The 27,740-nt window shown below is 36.7% G+C and overlaps 1 protein-coding gene and 1 long non-coding RNA gene across 14 annotated transcripts in view; one reads left to right on the forward strand and one right to left on the reverse strand.

The window, feature by feature from the left end:
• MCTP1 (multiple C2 and transmembrane domain containing 1) overlaps positions 1-27,740 on the reverse strand; it is a 522,244-nt gene that overhangs the window by 179,934 nt on the left and 314,570 nt on the right. For 9 of the 13 annotated variants that reach the window (XR_008300305.1, XM_053225150.1, XM_027037852.2 and 6 more), the window contains 3 exons: positions 22,942-23,019; positions 17,779-17,949; positions 14,806-14,936 (listed from right to left, as the gene is read on the reverse strand). Coding sequence is in view for 12 of the 13 variants with exons in the window: in XM_053225150.1 (XP_053081125.1) it covers positions 14,806-14,936; positions 17,779-17,949; positions 22,942-23,019 (380 nt within the window). In the remaining variant the exon portion in view is untranslated. The remainder of the gene's footprint in view (positions 1-14,805; positions 14,937-17,778; positions 17,950-22,941; positions 23,020-27,740) is intronic. The other 4 variants (XM_027037827.2, XM_027037844.2, XM_027037835.2 and 1 more) reach the window with 1 other exon arrangement.
• On the forward strand, positions 2,939-5,641 carry LOC113593435 (uncharacterized). Its single transcript, XR_003413597.2, has 4 exons — positions 2,939-3,085; positions 3,890-4,352; positions 4,889-4,947; positions 5,234-5,641. It is a non-coding gene; the product is annotated as an uncharacterized LOC113593435 (long non-coding RNA).

Below are 27,740 nucleotides of genomic sequence, written 5' to 3' on the forward strand. Positions count from 1 at the left end.
TAAATTTAAATAAAAACAAATTCTCCAAAAATATTATAGCTCAAGGGTTATGTAACAGAGTTGTTCTAATACAGGTTTCATAACATGGCAGCCCATGCTTTATTTGTTTATTTATTTATTCATTCAGAGAGCAAGGGAGGGGCAGGGAGAACGGGAGAGAGAGAATCCCAAGCAGGCCCTGCACTGCCAGTGTGGAGCCCAACATGGGGCTCGAACCCACAAATGGTGAGATCAGTACCTGAGCAGAAACCAAGAGTTGGACACTTAACTGACTGAGCCACCCAGGCACCCCCATGGCAGCCCATGCATGAGAAACTACTTACTCAGAGCTAAACACTATTTTCATAAAAATGTCAACTGATTTGGAAGAGAAAGATACTGAGGTGCTCACAAAGCCAATCAGCTGAGAAAGAGGGGGCAGATATGAACAGAAGGAATTTATAACAGGGAATAGCCTATTATAAGAATAAATGTGGTAACATCATAAACAGGGGAGTCAGCCATCAGGGACAGATTAAATGTTTGCTCCTTCTTCTGTTTTTTTTTTTTTCTTTCTTTCTTTCTTTTCTTTGAGAGAGAGAATTAGCTGGGTACAGGGGCAGATGGAGAGAGAATCTTAAGCAGGCTCCACCCTCAGCACAGAGCCTGCTGAGGGGCTCGATTCCAAGACCCAGGGATCATGACCTGAGTGGAAATCAAGAGTCGGATACTGAACCAACTGAGCCATCCAGGCACCCTGCTCCTTCTTATTCTTTACTTGATTTATTGTCTATTGTTTTGCTTTTAAATTAAATTTTCTAGAAATACGGTCTTAACACTTATAGGCGGTTTCAAACATCTCTTTAGTATGCATAAATTTAGAAACTGAACCAAAGTCTGACATTTTCCTTTTATTTGTGCCAATCAAAAATGACAAGAGAGGTAGCTGGGACTAGAAACATCTGAGAGGAAGGGGACTACAGAAACAAAAGAAAAGGAAACGCCCTGGTCAGTGACAGAAAGTCCGTGTGTGTAAATGCTAACTGTTGAGAGCAGGAAATCAGAGTCTGTACCAAGTCTGGAAAACATCTTCCTAAAGTGAGAACATATATCAAATAACCTCATTGTTTCTGCGAATATAACATGCATTTCAAAATACTTTCATGCTCTCTGCTTAAACTCTGAAGACTGGAAAACACATACCAAATTCCTTGTCTAATATTATAATTTTAACTGGAATTAAGTTCTTGTCAATGACACCTGGAACAAATTGAGGAGAAAAATGGAATGGTGAAAGACAACCAATCAAATGCATTTTCTAATAAAAAGGAAGAATATCAATATGATTTTCTACAGATCTTTCCAGCAATTGGCATAGTGCCTACCTGGAGTTTGTTGAATGTAAACGAGTCTTTGGATTAGATTGGGAGTATGATACCAGAGAGTTGAACAGGGATTACAGTTCACACAGTACTTTTGGTTGGATAAAGTTGGGAAGAATAAAGATCTTTTGCTCATTTGGATCATGCATTTCCCAGTCTCATCCTCGCCTTACTCTTTTGTGTGACACTGTATCACTCTTAAAATACATCACAGCTTTCTGGAACATTTCCTTCTTTGGCTATTACCATTTTACACTGGTCATATGGATGCTGGCCTACTCCTCATTTATGTTAGAGTCATTGCATTTGATGCTCTAGACTTGGGGAAGGTTCTCTAAAGATGCTCTGGTCCAAGAGTTGCAAATTGGCAACTTTCAGATAAAATCTGGCCCATGGATATACTGTTTTTGTTTGTAGTGCTAAAAAAGTTTTGAATTAAAAACATTTTAAGACAGAGCAAATGTCCTCTGACTTAATTACTATCCCTAATGCTGTCTATTATTTACAACTGGTCTATTTCACTTAACTCTGTATCTGATTCCAACAGACATAGGTATTTGTGATCCTTACAATCTCCTTAATTTAGCAAAGAGAAAACTGAAGCCCAGAGAAGATACATGACTTAATGGAGCTATACAGTTAGTTATCAGCAGAGTTAGGACCTGAATCTGACACAATGGAATCCAAGATCTAGGCTTTTTCCTGGACTAGCCTTCACTAAGTAACCATGTATCCCAGGAGGAAGTGTGTCTATTTGCATTGGTTATTAAACTGGGTAGTATCTGGACTTGTTTTTAACAGAATTTTTTTTCAGTTTTGAAGCATGGAATTATGTTTTTATACTTTTAAAATATATATAAACTACAGAAGAAGACTGTAAATTATTGCTTTTATAAGAAGATAAACTCAGAAAATATACAAATTGAATTTTTAAAACATGAAACTAATAAAACTTAAGTTAACATTGTAAATTTACAGGGAAGATTATGCTTTTCTGCTGCAACTAAAGTTTCAGTATTGGGTATTCTTGTAGAAATGGTCTCAGATTCTATCCTATATTTAATGTTTCAGAATTTTGACTTTAATAATTCTAACGTAGAAAATGCTTATTTATATAAATGTATTGAAGAGAGTATTAATGACTCCAGGGTTCTTTGCTAGTTGGGGTTATTCAGCTCTACTCTTCATCTAAAAACTCTGCTCAGGAGTAATCCTCAGATGCTATTTTAAGTGAAATGTTGCCTGATAACTGAGCCAACTTGTCTTGTTAACTTGAGAATGAAGTTAGCATCATGGCACCACTGAAATCTGCATTAAGTGAGTATTAAATCAAATTATTGCTGGAATTTTGTGGAAAAAAGTCTTTGCTACCCCTTTATTGCTGTTGAATAAATATGTACAAAGACAGAACTCCCACAACAGTCTGTTCCAAATTCAGTGCTTATTGCTACAGACCAGTGTCATGGTTTGAATGTTTGTCTCCAAAATGCCTATGTTGAAACCTATTGGCCGATGTGATGGTATTATGAGGTGGGGCCTTTGTGAGGTGATTAGGTCATGAAGGTGGTGAATGAGATTAGTGCCTTCATAACAGAGGCCCCAGAGAGATCCTTCACTCCTTCTGCCATGTAAGGACACAGAGAAAACACAGCAGTCTCTGAACCAGGAAACCAGACACAGAATCTGCTGGTGTCTCCATTTTGGACTTACCAGCTTCTAGAACTGTGAGAAGTAAATTTCTGTTGTTTTTAACAGTCTGCGGTAATCTGGGATAGCAGCCCAACAGGCAGATTCACCTGTATTTAGCTCCCCTGTACTGTTATTTCCTAAAGGATGGAAGGATTCACTACGGTTTGGATATAGAAGTCCTTGGTGGTCATCTGGATGGTCAGAATTGGCATAAATTAATGGTTTGACATTGTTATCAAAGTGAAAATGAAAATTTAAAGAATGAAGCAAATTCATGAAGTCCCAAAGTACATGCGCAGATATGTACTCAGGGAAAAGAGCCCAGGATAGGGAGTCAGATTCCCTTCATTTCAGCCCTCCATCTGTCACTAATTACTTGTGTGACCTTTCCCAAGAAAACTTATTCTCTTGAATTCCAGTTTCCTCATCTGCAATATGAGGTAATTGAACTAGATAAACTTCAGATTCCTGAAAACCCCCAATTTCACAATGTGTTTCAACTCTATCCATGTTTACACTTGTTTGCATCCTTTCTTTGCAATTCCACAAACCAAAAACCTAAGAGAACAAATTCATCTTTTAGTCAACAAAATACTATTCTTCAAATGTATTATACGCATCTTCCAGAAAAGCCTTTATGTTGATGCTAGAGGGCAGATAATCTATTTTCAGACTGTCTTCCAAGAGGGTACCTCAAAAGTTGCCATGGAGGGGAGAAGGGTGAAAAACTAGGGTGTGGACTCTCTAGTTCAAAGAACAGCTTCTCTTACATCTGTTTTCATATTGTGGCTCCACATGTAAGCTGAAAACTTATTGGATACATCTTTTCATTCCCTTAGATTCTCCTGAAACCAAGGCTTCCTGGGTCATGGGTCATCCGCTGCCTGCTTTGCCTCAACTGTGACTTTGGCTGAGGGTCTGCTTTTCATCCCACCATCATGACCGATTACCTGTGCTTGAGTCCTCATGGAGCTTCCATTTAGGACTGACTCAACTTTCACTTGCCAAAATAAGCTGGGCACTCCCCTTGGCTGCCATTGTGCATCTAGGCCTAATGGCCACATGTCCCAAGTTTCTGACTTCTAAGACCACTTCCTCACTTGGATGACAAGCCATACGGTGGGTTGTGGGATCTGGTTCCCTGATCAAGAGCCAGAGAAACAAGATGCAACAATAGCCTTCTGGTGGGGTGAACTTAGATTAATGGAATAGGAGCTGGGAAGATAACACCCCACAACACTCTCCCTCTCACAGACTGCTTCAAAGGATGATTCTCCAGATTACCTGTCCACATGTGGCCAGGTGGGTGCATAGCAACCAGCTCTGTATCTGAAACTCAGGAAACAGTGGCCATCCCACCAATATACTGCCTTGCATTGCCTCCTACTCTTCCCTGCCTTATGTTTTTTGTCTCTCACTCTCAGTGCCCGGGGTTCTATCTCCCAATAAAGCATCAGAACTTAATCATTGCCTCAAACTCTCTTTTTTAGGGAGTTTGGCTAATGTGAAAACCATTGACACAATTCAATCCCCTCAGTAACAGATGTCTAAAACACAAACCTAACTACACCCCTCCCCTAGGTTCCCACCACTTCTGAAATATCCTTAACAAGGCAATGGTGCACTCCATGACTTACCATCAGCTGTCGTTTGCTGACTCACACTTATGACTCAAGTCATTGCAGACAGCTGATGATTCTCCCACCATCCATGCTAGGGCGTAGCTCTTTCTTTGTGTTTGGATAAAGCAACCCTCTGCCTGAGCTGATATATCTATCTTTGCTTGCCAAGTTTAATAATTCTCAATGAAATAACCTGCAGTTGTCTTTCTCTGCCAGTATCCTGAGACTTCAATGGCAGGCATCTAGCACAGCACCCAGAAAATAGTTGGTGCTTTGTAAGTATTGAAGTACTTATGGACAATATGGAAGTGAAGAGAGGTCCAAAATTTACCCACGGTGACAGTAGCAGACCAGGGCTAGTGTGTAATGTGCCCATTCTACCACCCTCTATTATCCCCCTAGAAAGGGGTTTGATTTCTTTTCAATACTTGTTTCTCTCACTCATTAACCCATTTATTCATGAACTATTTAAGTGTGTCAGGCCTCTGTTATGTATCCTCTATTAGATTTTAGGAACTCAGTCATTCTAAGCCCACTAATTTCTCATCTCCTTTTTCCCAGAACTACCACAGACTCAGCATGTTGCCTTGAACAAAGTTCAAATGGCTTCAGACTCTGCAACCAGGGGTTCAGAACACCAAAGTTTTAATAAAGCTTATTCATTAGCATTGTGCTATTATGCAAGTCACTTAAAGTTTTTGTACATCAGCTTTGTTCACTTATAAAATGGAAATCAATTTTTTTAAATGTCTCCTCTTTGCATAGAGTTGTAAGAACACAGGAGTAACAGATGAGCAAGTACTTTGAAAAGTTGAAAGTACTATCTAAATATAATATGTGGTTTTATTATTGTTATGCCTTGGTTTGATGTTGGAAAATTTAAAAACTTACTATATACTCTGAACCCAGCTCATCAATCCATCAATCAATAGAAGAATCAAAACAGACTCGAAACTGAAGTTTTCAAAGCTACTTTCTCTCATTCCACAAATGGGGAAATTGAGGCTCAGAGAAATTTAATGATGGCAAGAACTTGAAAGTTTCCTGACTTCCATATGAAAGCTTAAAGTTCTTTGTGCTTTTAAAAAACTGTATGCATTTAGTCACATGAAAGAAATATGTCACATTTATTTGGTGACATTCTCCCTTAAGAGTACAGAGTAAAATTTCAGTGCTCTTACCATCTTTTTTCTCCTCTGTCCTTCTATCTGCCATGCCTGAACTAGTGACCAGTGATATTCCTCCCAGATGAAATAGTCTTGAGCTTAGCACCCTGCACGTATACATGTACATACGTGTGAGAACACTGGGGTGCAGGAGTAAATGTTAGGACTATTGGGATTTTTTTTTTAAATTTAAAAACAGGGCAAGAATCAAGCTTTATAAATGTTTAATATATGCATTAACACAGGTGTCCCATGCATCAGATATGTCACTTATGGCCTGTAAGTATTTTAGGAAAGAGTAGGAACTACATAACATAGAGGGGTAGACAGTGGCCCCCTTACTTGCTGACTTGCTTTCACCGAATTGCAGTTCATATATGCCTTGTTAAATGGATTTACAGATTATATAATCTAGTTTTAACTGAACTAATCCTCACAAAATGGACAATTGGCTTTAAAAGATCCCAGTAAAGAAACTGTGGATTGAAGATAATGCTAATTGAACAAGCACCAGTGAGCAGAATGATAAACAAGAATCTGCAGAGACACCACTTCTGCTCTTAGCTGAGCTCTATGTCAGCCACATTCTGATTCACAAACCAGGATGGTCTAATCAGATCTAGCAAGAATTCAGCCCAAACAACCCCAAATTATCAAGACAATGTTTGCAATAGAAATTTACATCTACGTTGACAATAAACTTGTTCAGTGTGTGCTGTGCCTTGAAGTATTAGCTAATGATATTATAAAGCCATCATGATTAGCAAGACATTTGAAAACAAAGTCTTCAGAATAGGAAGACAAGCCTCTATGGAATTCCTTTGGTGGGGGTGGGGGGTGGTAATTTAAAAAACAACAACAACACATATTTTACATAATTGTGACCAAATGTAACAATAACATTATGAAGCTTTTTGAGATTTTGTAATATATGAGAACCCTTTTACATTAGTAAGACTAATAACACATGATATATTACAAAATTTTATACTATGGATCAATATAATACACAATTCCTTAGAATTTTTGCATTTTCAAGACTTCAATACATAGCCACTAACGTGTTTTCAAGTTTCACAACTATGCAGTTTTTACACCATCTCTGACATTACAAAATGCTCAGGCTGCTCTTGCTTTTCTGTTGTTAGAAGTTGTCACTGTTTAACTCTGTTCGGGGAGAGTGCTGTATTAGAGCAACTTGTGACAATCTCCATTGCCTGACATGAAGGTAAACTATTTAATATACACACAGTGGTGCCTGAAAGCTGTCTTTGGAAACTCTGCCCACTGTATAAGAAACACTGCATTGAGTATGAACTTTTGGAAGAAGTCTTCAGAAGAAAAGAATAGTACCCCATGCAGGAAAATAGATTGAAATCTTAGGTTGATTTTATGGAAAACCAAGACAAGAATCAATGACACATTCCATTCTTTCCTTAAATATGATCGATCTCACTAATGAAATATTTCACTCAATCCTCAGTGAGAAAAATAGTGAAATATAATGATTTCATGAAAAAACTCTCTTCAGTTTAGAATTTTCTGACTAGCTGTCTTTGTGCTTTCAAATTAATAATGCAGGAGGATTGTTTTCGTTCTATGTAGGAAGTAAAAGAATTATTGGAGAATTGGTATCATAAATAAGAACCTATGCAAATCAGAGCCTATAGAGTGTCAAATGCACTGACCTTCAACCTTCAGAGAACATTAATTTTGTTAATATCCAAAGTCAAAGGCTGTATTCCCCATTTGCCATGCTATACCGGAACACACATATGTGTGCACCTACACATCCCATGTTCTGTTTCCTTTGGCATTACACACAAGAGTCACAGATTTATTTTTATGGTTGTAGATTCTGGAAGCATTTGTTCTTCATCCAGAACTTGCCCATTTGGAATAAGTTTTTCTTATCAAACACCATTAATAAAAATTTTGTTGAAATAGATCTCTCTAGCGAAGCTTACATCTGTAGCACTTTGTTCTCATGGGCAGGACCAACTCCTCAGCCCCGATAACAATGCAACAAATAAAGTCAGTAGCAATTCCCCAACCGAAAATATATGTACCCCAAATCAATGCCACTTTCAAGATAAACAAGCATTTTGCACACTAATAAATAATGCCATAAATCTTGCTATATTGGGTTGCAAATAACTCCAACTGAATAAAATTGCTTGACACAGGATTTACTTATTCTGCACGTTCATAAAAACAACTTGTTCTCTGACAGCACTCATTCTTGGCAATTTACCGCAGCTGTCAGCAGCCAATTTGTTCAGATTACTGCTCTGCATAAAAGTGTAACAATCATGAGGATTTATTAGCTGATTATCGTAAATGTGGCAGTCCGTCTTGGCTGCCAAAATGCAGGTGATCAGAAAGTTAAATAATTACATGCAGATTAACATTATTTCACCTTTACTTGATATTTGTAGTTCAGCGACAGGTAAAATGTGTTGTTCAAACTTGCACTATTGTGTAGACCACCTGAGTTGGTTTATGGACTACCTGGCATTTTATTGAGCACTTCATGGCTTCAGAACATACTGGGTTCAAGACCAAAGTGAAAGGAGTGTGGTCTTTAGAGCCAGGAGTTCTGGATTTGAATCTCAGATCAATCACCCAGATGCATACTAGCTGAGCAACCTCTAAATCTATCTTCTGCCTCACTTTTTCCATCTACAAAAATGGCATAATATGAACGACTCTTGTTATCCCCTAAAAGTGAGCTAATGTAATTGTGCCCTATTCATTGTAGAGCACTGTTACTATTGTTTTTTTCTACTCATGGTAATTTCATTTTTCTGTAAAATTTACCTACCAGGGGGCATTAACTCTTTGGATATAATAATGATGAAAAAGTTATAAGTATTGGGTAAAAGTGTAGACTACTTTTAAAAAAATGCAACAATTCAGTATTTTTTAAGTATAAGTATTACTCAGGCACTTTCACCTTTAACTCATTAATTCTCCCCTTTTGGATTATATATACATAGCTTTCTTCAATTACACTGAAATTTTATACCTGCCACTAAGTCATACTGTTCTAATTGCCTCTGCATTGATGCCTATTGTTAAATTATGAATTTACGGTTAACCCTTGAACAATATGGGGGTTAGGGACACCAGCTCCCTGGCACAGTAGAACTTCTGCGTATAACTTCCGACTTCCCCCAAATTTAACTACTATAGCCTACTGTTGACAGGAAGCCGTACTGATAACATAAATAGATGATTCACATATATTTTATATGTTATAGGTATTATATGTTATATTCTCACAAAAAAGAAAGTGAGAGAAAGGAAAATGTCATTAAGAAAATCATAAGGAAGAGAAAATGCATTTATAGTGCTCTACAATATTTATCAAAAAAAATCTCTGTATACGTGGACATCTGTAGTTCAAGCCCATGTTGTTTAAAGGTCAACTGTACTGAGAGAAGGAAGAGCCATAATTTTCAGTATTAAATCAAACTTCAGATCTTTAAATTAAAATCTGGCAAATATTTATTAAACACCTATTATATGCCATATACTTTTCTAGGCATTGGGAATGTGACAGTGAACAAAAACAAAACACTCAAAACTCTTTGCCTTCACGAAGCTTATATTCTCTGCCTTCACGAAGCTTATATTCTAGTGGTGGGAAATAAATGATAAAACACATAACTGAAATGTATAGTAGGTCAAATGGTGGTTACTTCTATGGAGAAAAACAAAGCAGGATAGGGGAAAGGGGGGATTTAAATAGGGTTGGTATGGATGCCTCCCTGATGTGACATTTGTACAGAGGCCTGAAGATAAAGAAGCAATCCAGGTGGATATCTGAAGAAAGAGTGTCACAGATGTAGGGGAAGGTCCTCAGGTGGGAGGGTGTCTGGTGTGCTTGAGGAAGAGCAAAGAGGCTGGAACAGAGTAGAGGGAGAGAGGGGCGGAACAGCAAAAGTTCAGGGTAGAGTGGTAATGGGGCTGGATCATGAGAAGCATTATAGGCCACTATAAGGACTTAGCCAGGTTTGGCCCAGATTAGGATGGGAAAACGTTGAAGGGTTTTGAGCAGAGGAGTCAAATTATTTTGTTTGTTTTCTGTGGAAGGAAGAACACGAGGCTATGGCTATTGTCTACATGAGAGTTGATGGTAGCTTCAACCAGAATTATTATGATCAAGATAATGACAGGAGTGAATTCTGAATACATTTAGAAGGAATCATTGGTAGGTTGCTGACGGGTTTGATAAGAGTGAGAGAAAGAAAAGAAGCAAATAGGACTCTATGGTTTTGGCATTAGCAACACATGGGAGAATTTGAAAGGCAGAGAAGATTTGGGGATATTGGGTATCAGAAGTTTGGCCTTGGATCTGCTAAACTGAAGAATTCTATTAGGCATTCTAGGGAGATATCTAGCAGGGAGGTGATGTGGAATCTGGAGCTCAGAGAAGAGTTATGGAATGGAGCTCGTTGTCATTATTGATCTCAGACAGTATGGAAAGTACAAGAGTAGATGGAATCAGTAGGGGAGCAGGGACAGAGAAGATGCCCAAGAGCTTTGAGGCTCTCTAGAACTAAAACAGCAGGGAGATGAGGAAAATTCTGTGAATGAGACCAAGAAGGAACAAGTGATGAGGTAAAAGAAAAACAAAGAGTCTGGTGTTTTAAAAGCCAAGTGAAAAAGGTGTTTTAAGGTAATGAAGCAATCAGCCAAGTCCAGTACTACTTCTGGATGAAATTAAGATGAAGGTTGAAAATCGGCCATTGGATTTAATAACTCAGTGGTCACAGGGGACCTTGACAAGAGCAGTTTGTATGGACTATTAGTGGCATAAGCCTGACTGCATGGGTTCAAGAGAGAATTGGAAGCGGCAATGTTCAGTGTTAAATAGCTTTCACTGTATCAACACTCCAAATTTGCAAGTGGCCTTTTCACTCATAGTCAGACTTGTCTTTCTAATGAAAAAAAAAACAAACCAAAAACCAAAAAACAAAAAAACCAAAAACCCAAAAACCCCAAATCCTGTTATTGAGCATACATTATTTACAAAACACATTTTCAAAAATCATTATATGTGACCAAAACTGGAAAACAAAGTGGACAATAACAAAACTATAACACAATAAACTTGTCTACGTAGATAATCCGATCCACGCAATGGTTCTCAAATGTAGGATTGAATTTAGGTAGTATCCTCAAAAAAAATTAACAGTCATGGAAATGACAGTATTATCCTTCATGGCCAACTTTAAATCTACTCACCAACTACCAGCCAACTCCTAGAATAGTCTCTAATTTGTAAGTTAATACAGACATACCTAACTGTTCTCATCACAAAAAAGAAATCATTTGATGTGATAGAGGTGCTAACTCTAGCTACCATGACAATCATATTATAATATATAAATGCCACAAATCAGCTATTGTATACCTTAAATTTATATTAGCTACATGCAAAAATATTTATAAATAAATAAATAAATAAATAAATAAATAAATAAATAAATAAATGTTAACAGGGCATAAAATGTTGTGATGATAGCTTGCAAAACAAGACAGAAGACCATGATGGATTTTACTCCTATTACTTTACTCCTAGAACTCTCATTTAATGGAAGGAATTCTCATCTAAACTACCCTAGGAACTGAGGAATTTTATTACAATCTGCATTATTTCCAATGTAACTACACAACCTTCACACAAACATAGCAACTTTATTCTGCCTACCACTTAGGTATAATAATATCTTGCTTTTCAAGGGCAGGATGTGTTTAAAGTATAATTTAATAAACATAAAGTAGAGACCTTGAGTTGCTGGTGCTATCTGGACATTGAATAGATTTGAAATAATGATTTACCATAGTCATTTCCTTTTTCTGCAACAGGCACCTTGGTCAAATTGGCCGAGCATACAACAAGTTTTTACTGAACATATGTGATTACCTCAAAATTTGACAATACCCCCTTTATTGTGTAAAGGGGTTTTCACTGATACTCAAAAGCATCCTAAAGAGTCATCTTGCCTACACCTGTGCTCTTGTGTACTCTAAAACTTTTTTTGGCTTAAATTGCTTTTATAGGCTGTTATGTTTGGCATATGACCAAAAAAAAATTTTTTTTTTTTGAGAAAGAGAGCAAGAACACGGGCACACTCTTGTATGCACAAGCTGGGGAGGGGCAGGTGAAGAGGGAGAAAGAGAATCTTAAGCAGGATCCATGACCATCATGGAGCCTGACAAGGAGCTTGATCTCTGGACCATGAGATCATGACCTGAGTCAAAATCAAGGATTTGACCTGGATGCTTAACTGAATTTGCCACCCAGGTGCCCCAAAATGGATTTTTTTTAAAGTGAGGCTGATGGGTAAGTTTTTATTATATTTAGAAAAAAAATGTAACTTGAGGTAAAAGTAATTTATTCAAAATGAATACGAATTTTAAAAAACCCCTATGATTCTTTAATGGTAGCATTTGGACTTACCACCCAAGCTAGTTTTAATCCCACCAAAGTACTAGGAAGAAGAGCACAAAGTTGTGCCCATCAAGGCAGTGTGGGTGATAGGGCCTAGGGCTCCTTGATTCTGTTTGCTGGGTCCTCCTGTGTAATAACCATGAATATAAAGAACCTGTCTAGAGGCGCCTGGCAGGCTCTGTCGATTTAGTGTCTGACTTGATTTTGGCTCAGGACATAATCCCAGGGTTATGAGATCAAGCCTTGCATAGGGCTCTGTGCTGAGTGTGGAGCCTGCTTAAGATTCTCTCTCTCTCTCTCTCTCTCTCTCTCTCTCTCTCTCTGTCTCTCTCTCTTCCTCTCTCCCTTTGCCCCTCTTGCCTGCTCACACATGCTGTCTCAAATTAAAAACAAAAATAAAAAACTTGTCTAACAATCTAGGCAAAGCCCAAGCTAGAAACTATACACAGGTGGTAACACCTCCAAGATCTAGAAAAAATAAAAAGGGTGGATATACACCCAACTAGATTACTAGTTTATTATAAAAAGAGATAATTCAGGAACAGCCAGATGGAAGAGATACCCAGACAAGGTAGGGGAAAAGGACACAGAGCTTCCACGCCCACTCAGGCATGCCAGTCGCCTAGCACCTCCACATGCTCACCAACAACAAACCTCCAGAAATGAATTTTTTCTCTTCCCAAATTTCTTAAGACTTCCTTAGCTCCCCCAGTTACCAAAAACAATCCCTATGATCTTCAGATCAGCCAGTTGAGATCTTCAGATCAGATCTGTCAAAATTTGCCAAATTATGGGCAAACCTATAGAAACAAGGTGAAATGAGATGAACAGTTCCCCCTCTCTACCAACCATTTCCGCAATATAATTAGCCATGCCCTTGAAGAATTCATAATATTACAAAGTGAGGAAAAGGTAAAGGTCAGTACCAGATGGGCTGAGAAATCATTATAATTTCCAAATTTGGAAATTATTTTCAAAGAAAGAATAAAATATATAAAAGGATATCTGTTATCACAGGAAAAAAATAGAAAAAGGGATAAGATCTACTTCATGTAATATGGACCCAGAAGTACAGGAAGGCAGTATGTTGTAGCCATGATTTCATTATCTTACCAATATAAGTATGATTATAAAGTAAAGAGATTGAGGTAGCAAGTTACACATGACAGTCATACTGATTTATCTTATGGTAACCAAATATAGCTAATGTTGCCATAAATTATGAAAATGAATTAATTATTCAAGGAACAGCTAGACAGCACCTACTTGAAAGAGCTCGTAGCATGTTGAGGGAGATAGAAACATAGATATATAATCATAATGAGACGTATTCAGTGTATCAACAGATATACACTGCTACTTAAGCTAGTGGTATATCCCAAAGAGAACAAGGTCAAACTTAAAGAAAACTCCGAAAATAGTGTTTTACTAAAGGGAAAAAATATGCAGTGAAGACCTGTCCTTTAAAAAGGATTGAATCAGTATTAGGTTATGGTAGTTTTTTCCATTTCATTTTACAAGTAAAATATTAAACTATAAATGAAGCTATTTAACCTCTCACTTTATAATCCTATAAAGAAAACCATTGTTTAAAAAAAAATATCAGAGTCACACACACACAAAAAACCAAAGAGACAAATATGTTGGGTCAGATTCCTGTTCTTACTTTTCTAGCATAAAATTTCCTTAATTATTATTAGTATGTATGCATTTCTTCAGGCTGTGTGTTTAGAGACTTGGAATTCATGTGACCTGCAATGAAGAAAGAATTTTCTAAACCAACAAATTCTCCTGTACACTGCACTTTATTTTAATATAGGCAGGTTTCAATATGTTTTGCTACAAAGGCACATACATATCAAAAAATAAAAACAGATTTTAAGCAAGGAAACAGTTCATATAATTCAAGTAGTCGTTCAAAATAACCTTGTCTTTGTGGAGAGATGTCATTAGGCCTCAGAATACTCCTTCCTTCACTGCATTATTAGATTAACATGGATCTGCCTCTCTTACATGTTTCCATCACTAAAACTTGAGAACTCTACAGATTTATGAACTCCTTGGAGATTATAAAGATTCTCTACCTTGAAGGGGGGTTGTAGGAAACAATGCATTTTATGGTCTCACAATATGCTTTATGAAAAGTAATATTATCTTAGATCACTTTACAGACTATGAATGAGCTCTTTGTTTCTTTAAGTATCTTGATCAAATGAGATTCCTCGTTCTCAATTCCCATAACTTTTACACACAATATTCTGACATCTGGAGAAAATTTCTGGATATCAAATTCAGATAGCCTTTCCATGGACTGGTCAAAACTGCCACCTACTGGTCAGTCTTCAAATCTATTTTTCACTTTACCCAAGCATTGCTTTACCTTGGTCAGATCCCTTCCTTCAAAATGGTAAAAGATCAGTTACAATAACTAGACAGAAAGCGATTATCCTTTTAAAAAATTTCACCCTCTCTAGGATGAACCAAAAATACCAAGTCGTACAAACCTGCCAATAAAATCATCCCTTTTCCCAGCGTCTTTGTCCCAGGCAGTGATATCAATGATTCCACCTCTTTCTTCATAGAGATGAAAATCAAATTGTTCCCTCCACTGAGGATTCAAAGTTTTTGGCATAATCTGGAAAACCAAAGAGTAATTACTGTCTTATAAATATAAGTCTTTTAAAAATATTTAACTTTGAGACATTATATCAAAATCAAGGTACTATCTACAAAAGTATATGTGAGATTTGAACAAAAGCTTCCAGAAGTGATGGAAATGAATCATTAGCTCTTTAGCAACCTTACTGCATATCATCTGAAAGAACCCTAAAGGATATGTCCTGAAAACCAAAGGGCATGCCTTCATCATCTTGAATAAGAGATGAGAGATATGAATTATACAGAAAAGGCAAATAGTCTATACGTGAAATGGCTCACTCAGATACTGGCATTTATTTTACATAACCAGTTAATGCACAAAGACATAACTCTCAGCCTCTCATCTCCTAAAAAAGGACTATGTGGATTCCCAGAGTTCTTTTTCCCTTACTCCCTACACACAAGGGAATTCTGAGCTAAATCTGTAAAAATAAAAATAAAAATAAAAATAAAAATAAATTGTAATGAAACAACAGACAGTGAAGTTCTATGGAGCAGGAGGAAACAGCAAGTAACTCTGGGGTGGTCGGGCAAACATTTATGTTGGAATCATAGCACTGATGTTTCATCTGATTTTATATCTGGAGAAACTGAGACCTGGAGTTTTACTGACCAACCCCAAATCATTACGTTTTAGTATCTAGACTCTAACTCAGGTCTTTGATTAGAGCTTCACGTCTCTTTCCCCAAAACAATCTGCCAAAAGTGTTTGTAAATTAATATGAAGTGTGTGTACAATTTCTATGTTGCAAATACCAGAAAGCTATCTGAAGTGCAATTGTGTAACTTCAAGCATTCAGATAAGACATCTGGTAGAATCAATGAATGCAGTGACCCATACTGATGTGCTTTGAAGCTTCATACACCACTGGGTTAAAAACATTCATATTTGTTTCCCTATTCTTTCTTTTTAGCAGGAGTGCATGCAATGGCCTTTTCTCTTTTGAACGTATGAGAGACAAATCTTCAGAGGTAAAGACTCTGAAAGCAATGAAGTATGTTATGTGCAAAGGTAATACAAATGAATCACAATTTTTAAAGTTCATAATCTGAAATTAATCAGCAATATATCATGGAAGGAAAGAGCAAAGAGAGACACATGTCCATAGCTAGATTTCATATTTCATACCTAAAGAGCAGAACTATAAAAAATAAGTAATGTTTTAAGCCTACTAGAACACAGAGATGATGTTAATTGATAAAGGACAAGACAGAAGTGGTCATAGGTACCTATTTTTGGAATCAGTACTTTCCTTAAAATATGTTATTAAGTCCATGGCAGAAAAAAAGAAAAAAGATGGCATTAGATGGATCCTATGATAATTCAAACCTCTCATTATTGGGCTCAGATGCTCTTCTGTGGTGTTTTGGGGATGGTCTATCTTACTTATTCGGCCAAAAAGAGCCTAATTTTTCAGTTTCCTTTTTTAGGATTGTCTTCCCTATATGATTTTCCTTCAGGTCAGAAATGATGCTTTCCCCTTCCACATGGGCATTCAAGAAGATAACCAATCAGCCTGAGAGCAATTCTCACTGCCTACTAATGAGTCAGCTCTGTGAAATTACTAACCCCCTTAGTTACTGATGAAAACTTCCTGTGCCAGAAGGAACCTAGGCAGGCTGTTTATCAAAAGTTCTTGAAAATGGTAATGTCAAAGTGAAATTATTCTCATCAAAGTAGAATGTGATTTTTAATACAAGATAGATAGGATGAGTTTTCAAGCTATGAATAGTAGCTGTAGAAGCTGACCGTTAAAGAGGTTGTATTGTGTTTTGTTTTTGTTTTTTGCTGTTTTTTGTTTTTCTTTAAAGTTTTAATTTATTTATTTAGGTGATCTCTACACCCAGTGTAGGGCTACAACTCAGAACCCTGAGATAAAGAGTTTCATGCTCTTCAGACTGAGCCAGATAGGCACCCCAAAGAGGTTTTATTTGGATACAACACAGATAAGACATGTGTCCCAAATATAACTATGACTACTATGACCTTTACCGATTATAATTCCTTCTATCAAAAATATGACACTAATATGATTTAATGTATTATTACTATTAATATAATTGTTGTTAAGCAATATCTTGTTCTTAAGGCTGCTATTCTTCCTGCTGCTACTACCATTTATTATTTATCATGGACAAGGCAGTATTCCAAGCCCTTCACGTGCATAACATATATTTATTCAATCTTCTCAATAACTTTACGAGGTAGGCATTATTTTAATTCTCACTCATCTTACAGATGAGGAAATTGGGACATGGAATGGCAGAGTAACTTGCCCTGTAGCATACAGCGGAATTTGGCCCTTTGTTTTCTAAATAAATAAAACAAACAAACAAAAATTGCAATCTGCACTGGTGCAAGTCATTTTGAATAAAACGTTTCAGAGTAAGGAACAAAGATTTTTATGGTATGTAAAACAGGGCTATTTGTAGCACTGATACCAGTACTGATTGTAATAATTATAGTAGCCAACACTCTTTGAGCACTTGATGTCCCAGGCCATCGACTTAGGTTTGTTTCAGCCCTTTTTTGTTTTGTTTGATTGCTTGTTTGTTATTTTTTTAAAGAGATAGTTCCAACTATTATTCCTGTGTTATAGGTGAAATTGAGACAGAGTAGTACTTTGTGCAAGGTCACATAGCACATTGAGTAAGAAATGTGGTAATATAGTTATTGGTCTGGTTTGCTAACTTGATATTCAAAAGAAATTCTGTTAAGCATTTGAAAAAGTATCTAGTGTTTATATCTCCTAAACCATGGCTATTAACCAACCACTGCCTTCCAAATACTGGCTGGAACAGGAGAGAGATACGGTTACCTTGCTCTTGTACTTCTGATGCCCAAGCCGGAACTTCACATAGGGGTCACTCAACCCATTTGAATCCATTGCCTTGAGATCTCGTCCCTCAATCAATGTGATGCTGACTATTCCTCTCCAAAGATGTGATTTTCTGTGTACGTCTGATAGACGTAAACTTTGGGTCTGAAACTTTGGGTAAAGGAAAATAGAGTTAGCTTATTGAGTTTTAACCCCAAGTACCTTATCTGGCATTACCCTCTCTCCTGTTACAAGTTTTTGAAAATAAAAATGGTAGGTAGTTACAATTTAAGAAAATAAACATAATTGACAGATTATTATTAATTACAGAATTGTTAATGAATGTGAAATTATCCTTTCATGATAAATTTAAGGTTGTTGTATGAGAAGTGAATGCTCAAAATAAGGTCTAATAATCCAACTCTTTAAATTACAAGATGTAGATACTTCAAGAATATCAGAATATTTGCCTCTGTGTCAAATATGCCAGTGTCAAAAAACTATTAGGAATACCAAAGGCCTCATCCACACTGTGATATTTAATTTTTAATTAGTTATGATTTTTAAAAATCTTTCATGTTACAAGTTGGTTTTTAAGATTAGTTATAAGTTCTATTCAATTAAAAACCTTCTTTATTGCTATGTTAGGAGATAGCTGAGTTTAAGCTCACTAGAGAACTACTTAAAGTACCACAGACCAGAAAACAAAATCAACATGCCCATCGGAGTTGTCTGGTTTATGCTGAAACTTGCATCAAAATTTTTTAAATTACGTATGTAATTTTCATTGGTGGGTGTGTTACTGAGTTTCTCATTCTAGTACTTGAACATTGTCTTTAATGATTTTTATTATGCCCAATGCTAAGTCACAATATTCAAACAAGCAAATGAAGTAAAAAATTTTAACATTAGGAAGCCTACAAAAAACAGCTCTATAATCTCTTTGAACTAAACAGCACATAACAACAAATCCAAGTAGCTAAAATGTTAAAATCTTTTCCATTTGGATTCAGAACCAAGCAGTACTATAAAAACTGCTATATCTTTCATATTGCCAAGCATGTTTTCTTCACTTAGTCGTTTCATGAAGAAATTCAACATGTCTCTCAACCTCAAAGTACTCCACTTCTAAATTATAGATTAACTCTACTTTCAGTCTAATTCCGTCTATGTTACCGTTATAAAGGTATAGCCTATTTTGTATATCTCCCTCTCCCACCTTGAATCCTACTTTTTCTTTTCCATACCACACTAATGTGATAGCCATTTTTATCTGTCATTATTAAAAGTAATACATTTCAGGGGCCCTTGGGTGGCTCAGTAGATTAAGCGTCAGACTTTGGCTTAGGTGTTGATCTCACAGTCCGTGAGTTTGAGCCCTGCATTGGGTTCTGTGCTGACAGCTCAGAGCCTGGAGCCTGCTTCTGATTCTGTATCTCCCTCTCTCTCTGTCCCTCACCAGCTGTACTCTGTCTGTCTCTCTCTCAAAAAATAAATAATAAACATTAAAAAATTTTAAAATGTAATACATGTCAGGGTGTTTTATTAGCAAAATGAGAACTATGCTCCTCAAAAACCAATATTTTTAATATTTGAACATTTTAATGGAAATCTCTCTAAATCACATTGCCTATTTCCCTGCCTCGGTGGCCAGCAAATTTTGCAGGACATTGCTTTGTGACTTTCCCTTATTAATATTAACACAGGACTGTGCCTGCACACTGCACACCTTTGTGAACTCCACGGGTGGAGTTCAAGAATGTTCTGAGGTGCCATGGAGTTTCACAGGCCACCTGTAACTTCCCCAGGACTCCACAGTCTGCTTCAGCTAGAGTCCCACTGCTCTCGTCTGTTTTACACATTGGGTTTCTACTCTGGACTGTGTTTGAATAAGGATTTCCCCGATTAAACAAATTTATTGTACCAAGTGACCTTGAAGGGGTTCTAAGATTTCATGCTACTTATTAATATATACTGCAGCAAGAGATAACAGTGTATTTTTATTTATCTATTTTGTCTGTCTATCTATCTATCTATCTATCTATCTATCTATCTATCTATCTATCTACCTACCTATCTATCTATCTATCTATCTACCTACCTATCTATCTATCTACCTACCTACCTATCTACCTATCTACCTATCCATTCATCCACCCACCACTGCTGCTATTGAGATGGCCTCTCACTGAAGACTAGTCTAGAGAAACAAGTTCTAAACTCTGGGTCTGGAAGTTTTGTTAAGGAATAGGAGTGGCAAAGAAGGAAAGAAGAAAAACGAATTTGTGATAAGAAGAAATAATTATCTTGGCAAAGACCAAGGAGTTAGTAACAGCCCATTTACATAGAGCTTAAAATAGAATTTAAAAGTGTACATGTATACATTTTATCACTTCATTTTCTCCAGGTAAGTGAGTCGTTATATTTGAAATGACATTCCAGTCTAGCTTTTCCTTTATGGTTAGTATGTGAAATCACCTTCTACTTTTCTATTATATGAGCATCTGTATTCTTTACTATTACATGAGCGCATGTATTCATTCTTACAATATTTCAGCTTGTTGATGGATATACTCAGTAACATTTTCTATGCACTCTAGAAGTCAAACTCTGCACTCAAATTATATGTGGGTACAATCTAGGCTATACAGCATCTTCCATTAGCAATGCTAGTTTCTCAAATGGTACCACGTCTGAAACTCTTACTTGCGTGTCCCTCCTTTCATTTCTCACATGAGAACAAGAACTTTACTTACAGGGTTGGAAGGAGAAAGAATACCCCATGGGATCTTTCATGCTTTCACAGAAATAAAATGAAGTTCATGGCGGCTTTACCTACTGCCATTAGTTACAAAATGCTTTTCTATAACCTGGAAGAACATTCCTAAAATGACCTGGAAAGCTAAGGGAGAGGAGAAGGGGGAATATTTCTTCACACAAACAGGGTTAATAAATGTGAGAATTAAGTTGATATACATGAAAGGTTAAAAGGAAAAAGGGGAGGAGGTCCCAAAGACATACTAACCAGGTATCATTTTAAAAGGAATTTTTCCTTCTCCAAAAATTTCTTTTATCAAAAATGGTGCTCTTCTAAAAAGAAGCTCCGCAATTCATTTGTGATTTGATTAACTGCATAGTCATGAAATAGAAAAATATTTAGTGTAAGTGTGAAGAATAGGAACTTGAAGTAAAATTATAAGACAAAGAGGGAAGATATAAACTTATACCACCAGTAGTAGGAAAGACAGTTATTTATTTTTTTTATTTAAAAAAATTTTTTAATGTTCATTTATTTTTGAGAGAGAGAGAGAGAGAGAGACAGAGTGTGAACGGAGGAGGGGCAGACAGAGAGGGAGACACAGAATCTGAAGCAGGCTCCAGGCTCTGAGCTTCGAGCTTCTAGCTTCTAGCACAGAGCCCGATGCGGGGCTAAAACTCACAAACTGTAAGATCATGACCTGAGCCGAAGTCGGACACTTAACCGACTGAGCCACCAAGGTGCCCCGGAAAGACAATGATTTAACATAAGTACCCATTTGCATCTTTCTGGCAATTCCTGACAATGTGACTTGGGCATGTTGCTCCCTCTCTGGGCCCCACTTTTTTTTTTTTTTTTTTACCTATGGTTCTCCCGACTCTAGAGCTCCACATGTACTAAGAGCGCTATTCTGTGTGTGTGGTGCTGGAAGGGGGGAAGTAAGGGGAGTTAGAGGTGTCTGTGTGTGTAGGGGCTCCTGAAAAGAAAACAGTATATTCCATAAACAACAAAGATTTAACCTGCTTAAGATAGCCATTTATAACTTTTATTACTTTTTTAAATCAAAATTTCAAGGAGCTTGTGGATGAGATGGTGACAAATGGAATTCCAGGGGAAGAAAAAAGAAACTGAAAACCACTAGCTTTAATGCTCTTTAAGGTATTTTCTGAGTCACCTGCTGCTCTGCTTAAAGTTTCTTTCCTCTGTATAGTAAAGTTCTCAAAGTGTGGTCCACAGACCAATGGCATCAGTGTCACCTGAAAAGTGGCTAGAAATTCACATTTTTTAGCTCCAGCCCAGACCAAGAAAATCGGCTCTGGATTACCCAGACCTCACTCAAGGTCATTATGATACATGCTCAAGTGTACAAACCCCTGCTTTAAAAGTTCTAAGGGTCGTGTGCACTGGCCTTCTCCTATGTTCTAATTACTATTATTAATTACTACAATTGTGAACATTATCCACTCTCTGGCATGGATACCATTTATGCTAATTAAAGTCTTTTAGTCCTGCTTCTAAATTTACTGATTAGGAAAGCAGATTGGTTTGGATAGTTGGAAAATTTAAGGAGAGAAGTAGGAGCCTACTGCAAACTTGTGTTAAGTTTATTGTTTTCCTCCTTTAATTTTTTTTCTCCTAGGCTGTACTTAAATAATACATATTGATGGAAGTATTGATAATTAGTCAACCAAAAATTACTTATTGAGCACCTAAGTGGCAAGGAGTGTTAAATCCAAGACATCCCTCAATAAAACGAACATATTAGAGCTGGGATTTAGTTATCTCAGGGAATGTTTTCAACCACGTCTGTGTCGAAACAGAACTCTGTTTGAGGAGGGAAAGAAAAGGGAGGGAAGAATAAATAGGAAAACCAACCTACTTTCAAAGCAAAGAACCAACATTGCAAAAGGAAGAAAGAATCTTTGAACTTTTAAACAGGTAATTCCCCAATTTTAGTGGTGAATTTGTTGAAATTAGTGGGCCTGACCCTCCTGAACATGACTCGGTTCTTATCGTGCAGAGCTACGCATGTATTTCCAACATGTGCCCCGTATGATTCTCACACGCACCGAAGTTTGAGGTCATTCGCATAAGGAATATTCATCCAAGTTGGGATTTAATAAAGAAAATCAACACACCAGGTAACAATATCAATTTCCAATTCTGAGGCAATTAGCCAATGACATATATCTTTAGTAAGATTTTAGAACGGGTGAGCTGGCATTTTAAGAAGCGTATTAGTTTATGTGTTATTCCTTGAAAAGGAATTCAAGAATTCAACTCCTTTTCCTATGTATAAAAGAGGTTAGGCTAGGGAATAGGTTTTCAGAACAGTAAGTCAGCCAGGAGAGTTCACAGCTCATGCAAGCTCAGAAGAAATAAACAAACTGAATGATTGAACTTACTTGTGCATTTTGGTAATAAGTACTCTGAAGCTCTGCTCTGCAGAAGCCCAGGACAGGAAAAGCAGGCCTGTCGCACGTCTGGATGGAGATGAACGATCAGAGCTGTATGGGAAAGCCTTGTGCCTCTATCAACACCTCATTTCAATTAGAGTTCAGCATTACTCTTCAAAAAAACATTATTTGGAAAAGAATATGTATTTGCCCCCCAAGTCACTGTCGGAAAACGTCTTCTAGCACAATGAAGATCAATGCCAATGCAATAATATAATTTTCAGCCACTGTTTTCTTTAGTGGCATAATGCAATGGTCAAGAAAATAAAGGACAGAGATTAAACGGTGATGGATCCTGCTTCAGTGGTTTCAGCTTTTTGTTAATGGGTGTCGCAGGGAAAAGAACCATAGCAAGAGGAATCATGGAAAGTCTGCTGCTTCAGAATATTTTGGAGACTGTTTCCAACATCAAAAAAGTGACAAGGCCCCAGAAGAGTGTTTCATGGACAGGCAACAACTATGATATGCTAACTACATCCCACATCAAATCTTTTGCAATGATTAGAGAGATCTCTAAAGCAACTGAGAAATTTTACCCCACATAATTTGCCCCATTTTCTCTTTGTTGTCCCGTGCCTAAGAAAGCAATCATAAAGTCCCTGTATTACCAAGACCAAGAGCATCAAGGTATGGATTAAGAAAGACACAGCTGAGCAAGAAATACTAGAAGGAAACTATCATGATAAGCTGAAAGTTTGTATGCAATGACGAGAGCACCTGGACAGTCTTCAAACAATAGTATTATCATGAGATGAGAACATCAACAGGGAGGGTGAGATTTGGCCCATGTGAAAGGTTAGATCATACACAAAGAAATAAGCATGTTTTGAGCAACTATTAGGCACTGGGGTTTTCATACTCCAGCATCTTTCATGACAAATATTGTTAAGGTAAAGAAACTGAGGCACAGAGTTGATAAATACTCTACTCATAGCCAAATGATTACAGATTGGCAAAACTAAGATTTGAATCTGGGTTTCTGATACCTAATTGACGGTTTTCTGCACTATTTCTCATGCTTTGGACAAAGCTTAAGAAGTTCATAATACAAAGAAAAAAAGGGGGGAATGTGTATAGGATTTGTTGAAATACTTTGACTCTTGTTTAGACAAAATATATCCATGGGTATAGATTACTGAGAAAGGCTAATCAGGGACTTAGAGGAAGTAAAAGTGGGCAGGTGGTGATAACTCTAGCATATATTGTTCAGTAAAGTATATGAGAGTTAACTGTGTTCCATTATGAATTATAGTCTAACATTTATTAATAAGGTGGTGAAATTGTAGAATCTCACAAATAAACTGAGAACACTTCTGTACTTCAATTCTGGTTATTAAAGTTTCTTAATTCAATTCCTTGAAAACCTGGATCACTAACAGAAGGAGATATCCTATTATTCTAGATCCTGATTAAAAAACAGATCAAAACAAACAAAAAAATCTCTCTAGATTTAACATATGGCTAAAACAACCCACACGGTCATATTAATCTTCTCCCTGATATTTGCAAATAATCCCTGACTTTTGCTATCTTGGATTTCATTACCTGTGTACAACCTAATCCTTCCAAATGAGCCCCAGACCCTGTGAAATGAGTGAAAGACATCACTGTGTCTTTACAATAGCTGTGTGTGGAGTCAGCTCACCTCTATTTTCAGCACAGAGGTGCACATGCTTTTATTTAATCAAATGATCCACGAGACACTACAAAGGAGAGATAATGACAGCCTAGAATGACTGTTTTGTGCTGCAAAGCCTGGAGTGTGGAGCAATTATTAGCTCAATCCCAGGCACAGGTATGTTCTATCTTTTCCTTTGCCCGCTGAGTTGATTCCAGTGAATTACACCTAGGTGATGAAGTCCAACAAGCAGATTTGTTCTACAGTCCATCTGTCTGCTCAAAGCAGGATTGCCTTTACAGAAAACCTTCCCAGGGCTTTGTCCAGCCTAGTTTAAAGTGTCTCATGTAATAAGAAAGCTTCGATCCCTTTTTTCTTAGAAGATGATTCACGGCACTATAATCCTTAGAGAAATTCTCCTGGTTTTTATCCTTAAACTTTCTTTCCTATTTCTGTTGCTTCTTGATATAACTTACGGTGTCAGGAAGGTATTTATGTTTACTTCAGATGCTTTAACTACTGTCTCAAAGCTTAACTGTAGCCAAACAAAAGTTCTCAAGCTTTTACAATGTTTGCTCAAAATATATACTCATAGAAAATCATTATATATGCTGTAATCTTGTTGGCTAAAGTTGGCTTGTTGCTAACGTAATGTATTCGTTTCCACCAATAATGTAAAAAAAATAATGAGTCCTGGGTTTGACTTACACTTTTTCTTTGGGGACTTTTAATTAAATGTTACAAATATATTTTTTCTGAAGGTCTTACTTTCATACCTGAAGATATAAATAATACCTGCACTTTTCTTGGTTATATGTCATATATGGTTGAGTTGTTAAGAATGCAAACACTTCAGCACAGGATAACATTCTTGTATGATAAAACCAGTACTTCTCTTTGGCCTTCAGGGTCTTCCTTCAACCACACTTTGATTTGGCCCTACTGTAAGATGGTGCTCTGACATAATTCCTAATTGTTCTGTATTCTATGCACTCTTTTTGGCCCATTTCATATTACGAGCCATTTCTCCATTTTTCTATATGAGGTATCTTGGTATAGCCCAGCCATTCTCCACTTAAACAATCTTAACATTTCTCTTTAATTCACTACAGCATTCTCATAATCTGGTTTGTTCAATTAACTCTCAGTCATGGAAATCTAAATGTCCAGTCAATGGAGTTAATTGGGAAAAACTTAAATGTACTAAATATTTGAAGCAACAGCACTAAGTTATCATCCTTTATTGAGAAGTTAAAATCTTTAATGAAATTCTGACTTAGAGTAATCCAAATGGCTTCATATAATATTTGTTGCTTTTATGAAAAGTATGGTAATCGCTATATATCCATTGCTTAATGTTTTGTGTTGTAAGATATCATGTTTTGATGAATTATAAATATTATGCCTTTGGAAAATCAGACTATTTCTGTACCACTTCGGTCTTTTCTTTCTATTATTTTGCTCTCAAGGAAATTAAGATCTAGCTAGTAACCATGACATTTATTAAGTAAGTTCTCGCCAGGATTTAGTTTCACCCAATGTAATTCAGTTGCTGTCTCCTGGATACATGCATTGATCCTTATAAAGAAGCTGATAAAGGCTTATAAACACACATATACACCTTATGTAAGATTCTATCTGAACTATTTAGGTCTGCATATCTGAAATGTCTATGGAGAAACTCCTTTGCTACACATCTCCTCTAAAAACTAATAAACATAAAAAAAATCACAATACAAATATTACCTGGGCAAGGAGCAATTAGGTCAGTTATCGGAGTGACTTTTAAACATGATATGAAAAATCATACTTATCCAAAGTAGACTTGATCAGTGATTTGCTGATTTTATAAGATGGGATCTCAAACATAGCAACATCACAGCCCTCAACACATCCATCTATCAGTGGGTTAATGAGCTGTGGGGGAGAAGGGTTACATAATGCAAGAAAAATCTGAAAGGGGGTCAGTGAAGAAAAATTAAAGGAAGGCTTTATTTTTACATCCTATCTGTATTCATTATTGACCCCAAAAGGAACTTAGTTGCTTTAAACAATTATTTCTGTGATATTCAGAGGAAGAAAAATATTGGTCCTGGTTGATCCTACCATTTTCAGGGATGTCAGGTCAATGGCATCACTTCTCTGGGCCTTAGTTTCCTTAGTGATAAAACAAATGACCGCTAAATGTTCTGCTTTTATGACTCACTTGGTTAGTTACTCAACATACGCTCAGAAGAAAAGATATTAGATTATGTACCTCAAATACAAAAAAAGCTATCTTTTAAATTTGCATATTTCTTATTCTAAAATAAGACAGTTAAAGAAATTGAGAAAGGTTAATAAAGAATATTTAAGGGTGAACACAACCAAATGGAAAGTACTGGTACATGCAATACCAATTTGGAAGTAGCAAAGATTTTGAAAGAATCATTTGAAAGGGAAGGCCTTAAAACTTATTTCTTATGCAATTGATCCTGGTAGCAAGGTTTCATTCATAAAGATCGGTTTGCATGTTTGCTGCATATAGAACAAACTCAACAGAGAACACTCCTGAATTCTGCTCTCTTGGCAAAGAAGTATACTGTATGAATACAGAGGCTGCATTTTTGCCAAAAGCCAAATTCCATTTAAGGTGATATAACAATTCAAAAGCAGTCACTGTGTTCATGGATAATGCGTGAACATACAAGAGAAATTATTATTATTTTAGCAAGGACACCGAATAGCAATAGTGGAGGTAGCCGTCAGTAGACTGAAAGGAAATGAAGATGCTATAATAATTAAAATAAGCTCACACCAATAACAGTGTGTGTGGAGGGAGCAATGGATGAAGAGATGTGGTTTACACTGGCTCATTGGTCAAGTCAAGGCATGACTTAATTTAGGGTATGTCAGTCTGCTTAAAAGACACTGCAACAAACCTTACAGTCTAAAGGGGAAGGGTAGTTTTCAGTCATGAGCAGTTGAAGAGCCAAGGAAAGAAAATGGTAAAGCCTTACGAATGTAGCATTTTCATTGCAATATCTATCGCTAGGTAATCATGTACCAAGTGTGAATTTTCAAAGAAAGAGGGAAACTCTTGGCAAAGTAATAAGTGCATTTGTAATAAATCGTGCTGTGCATAATGCAG

The sequence above is a fragment of the Acinonyx jubatus genome, chromosome A1 (assembly GCF_027475565.1).
Source record: "Acinonyx jubatus isolate Ajub_Pintada_27869175 chromosome A1, VMU_Ajub_asm_v1.0, whole genome shotgun sequence".
Classification (NCBI taxonomy): Eukaryota; Metazoa; Chordata; class Mammalia; order Carnivora; family Felidae; genus Acinonyx; species Acinonyx jubatus.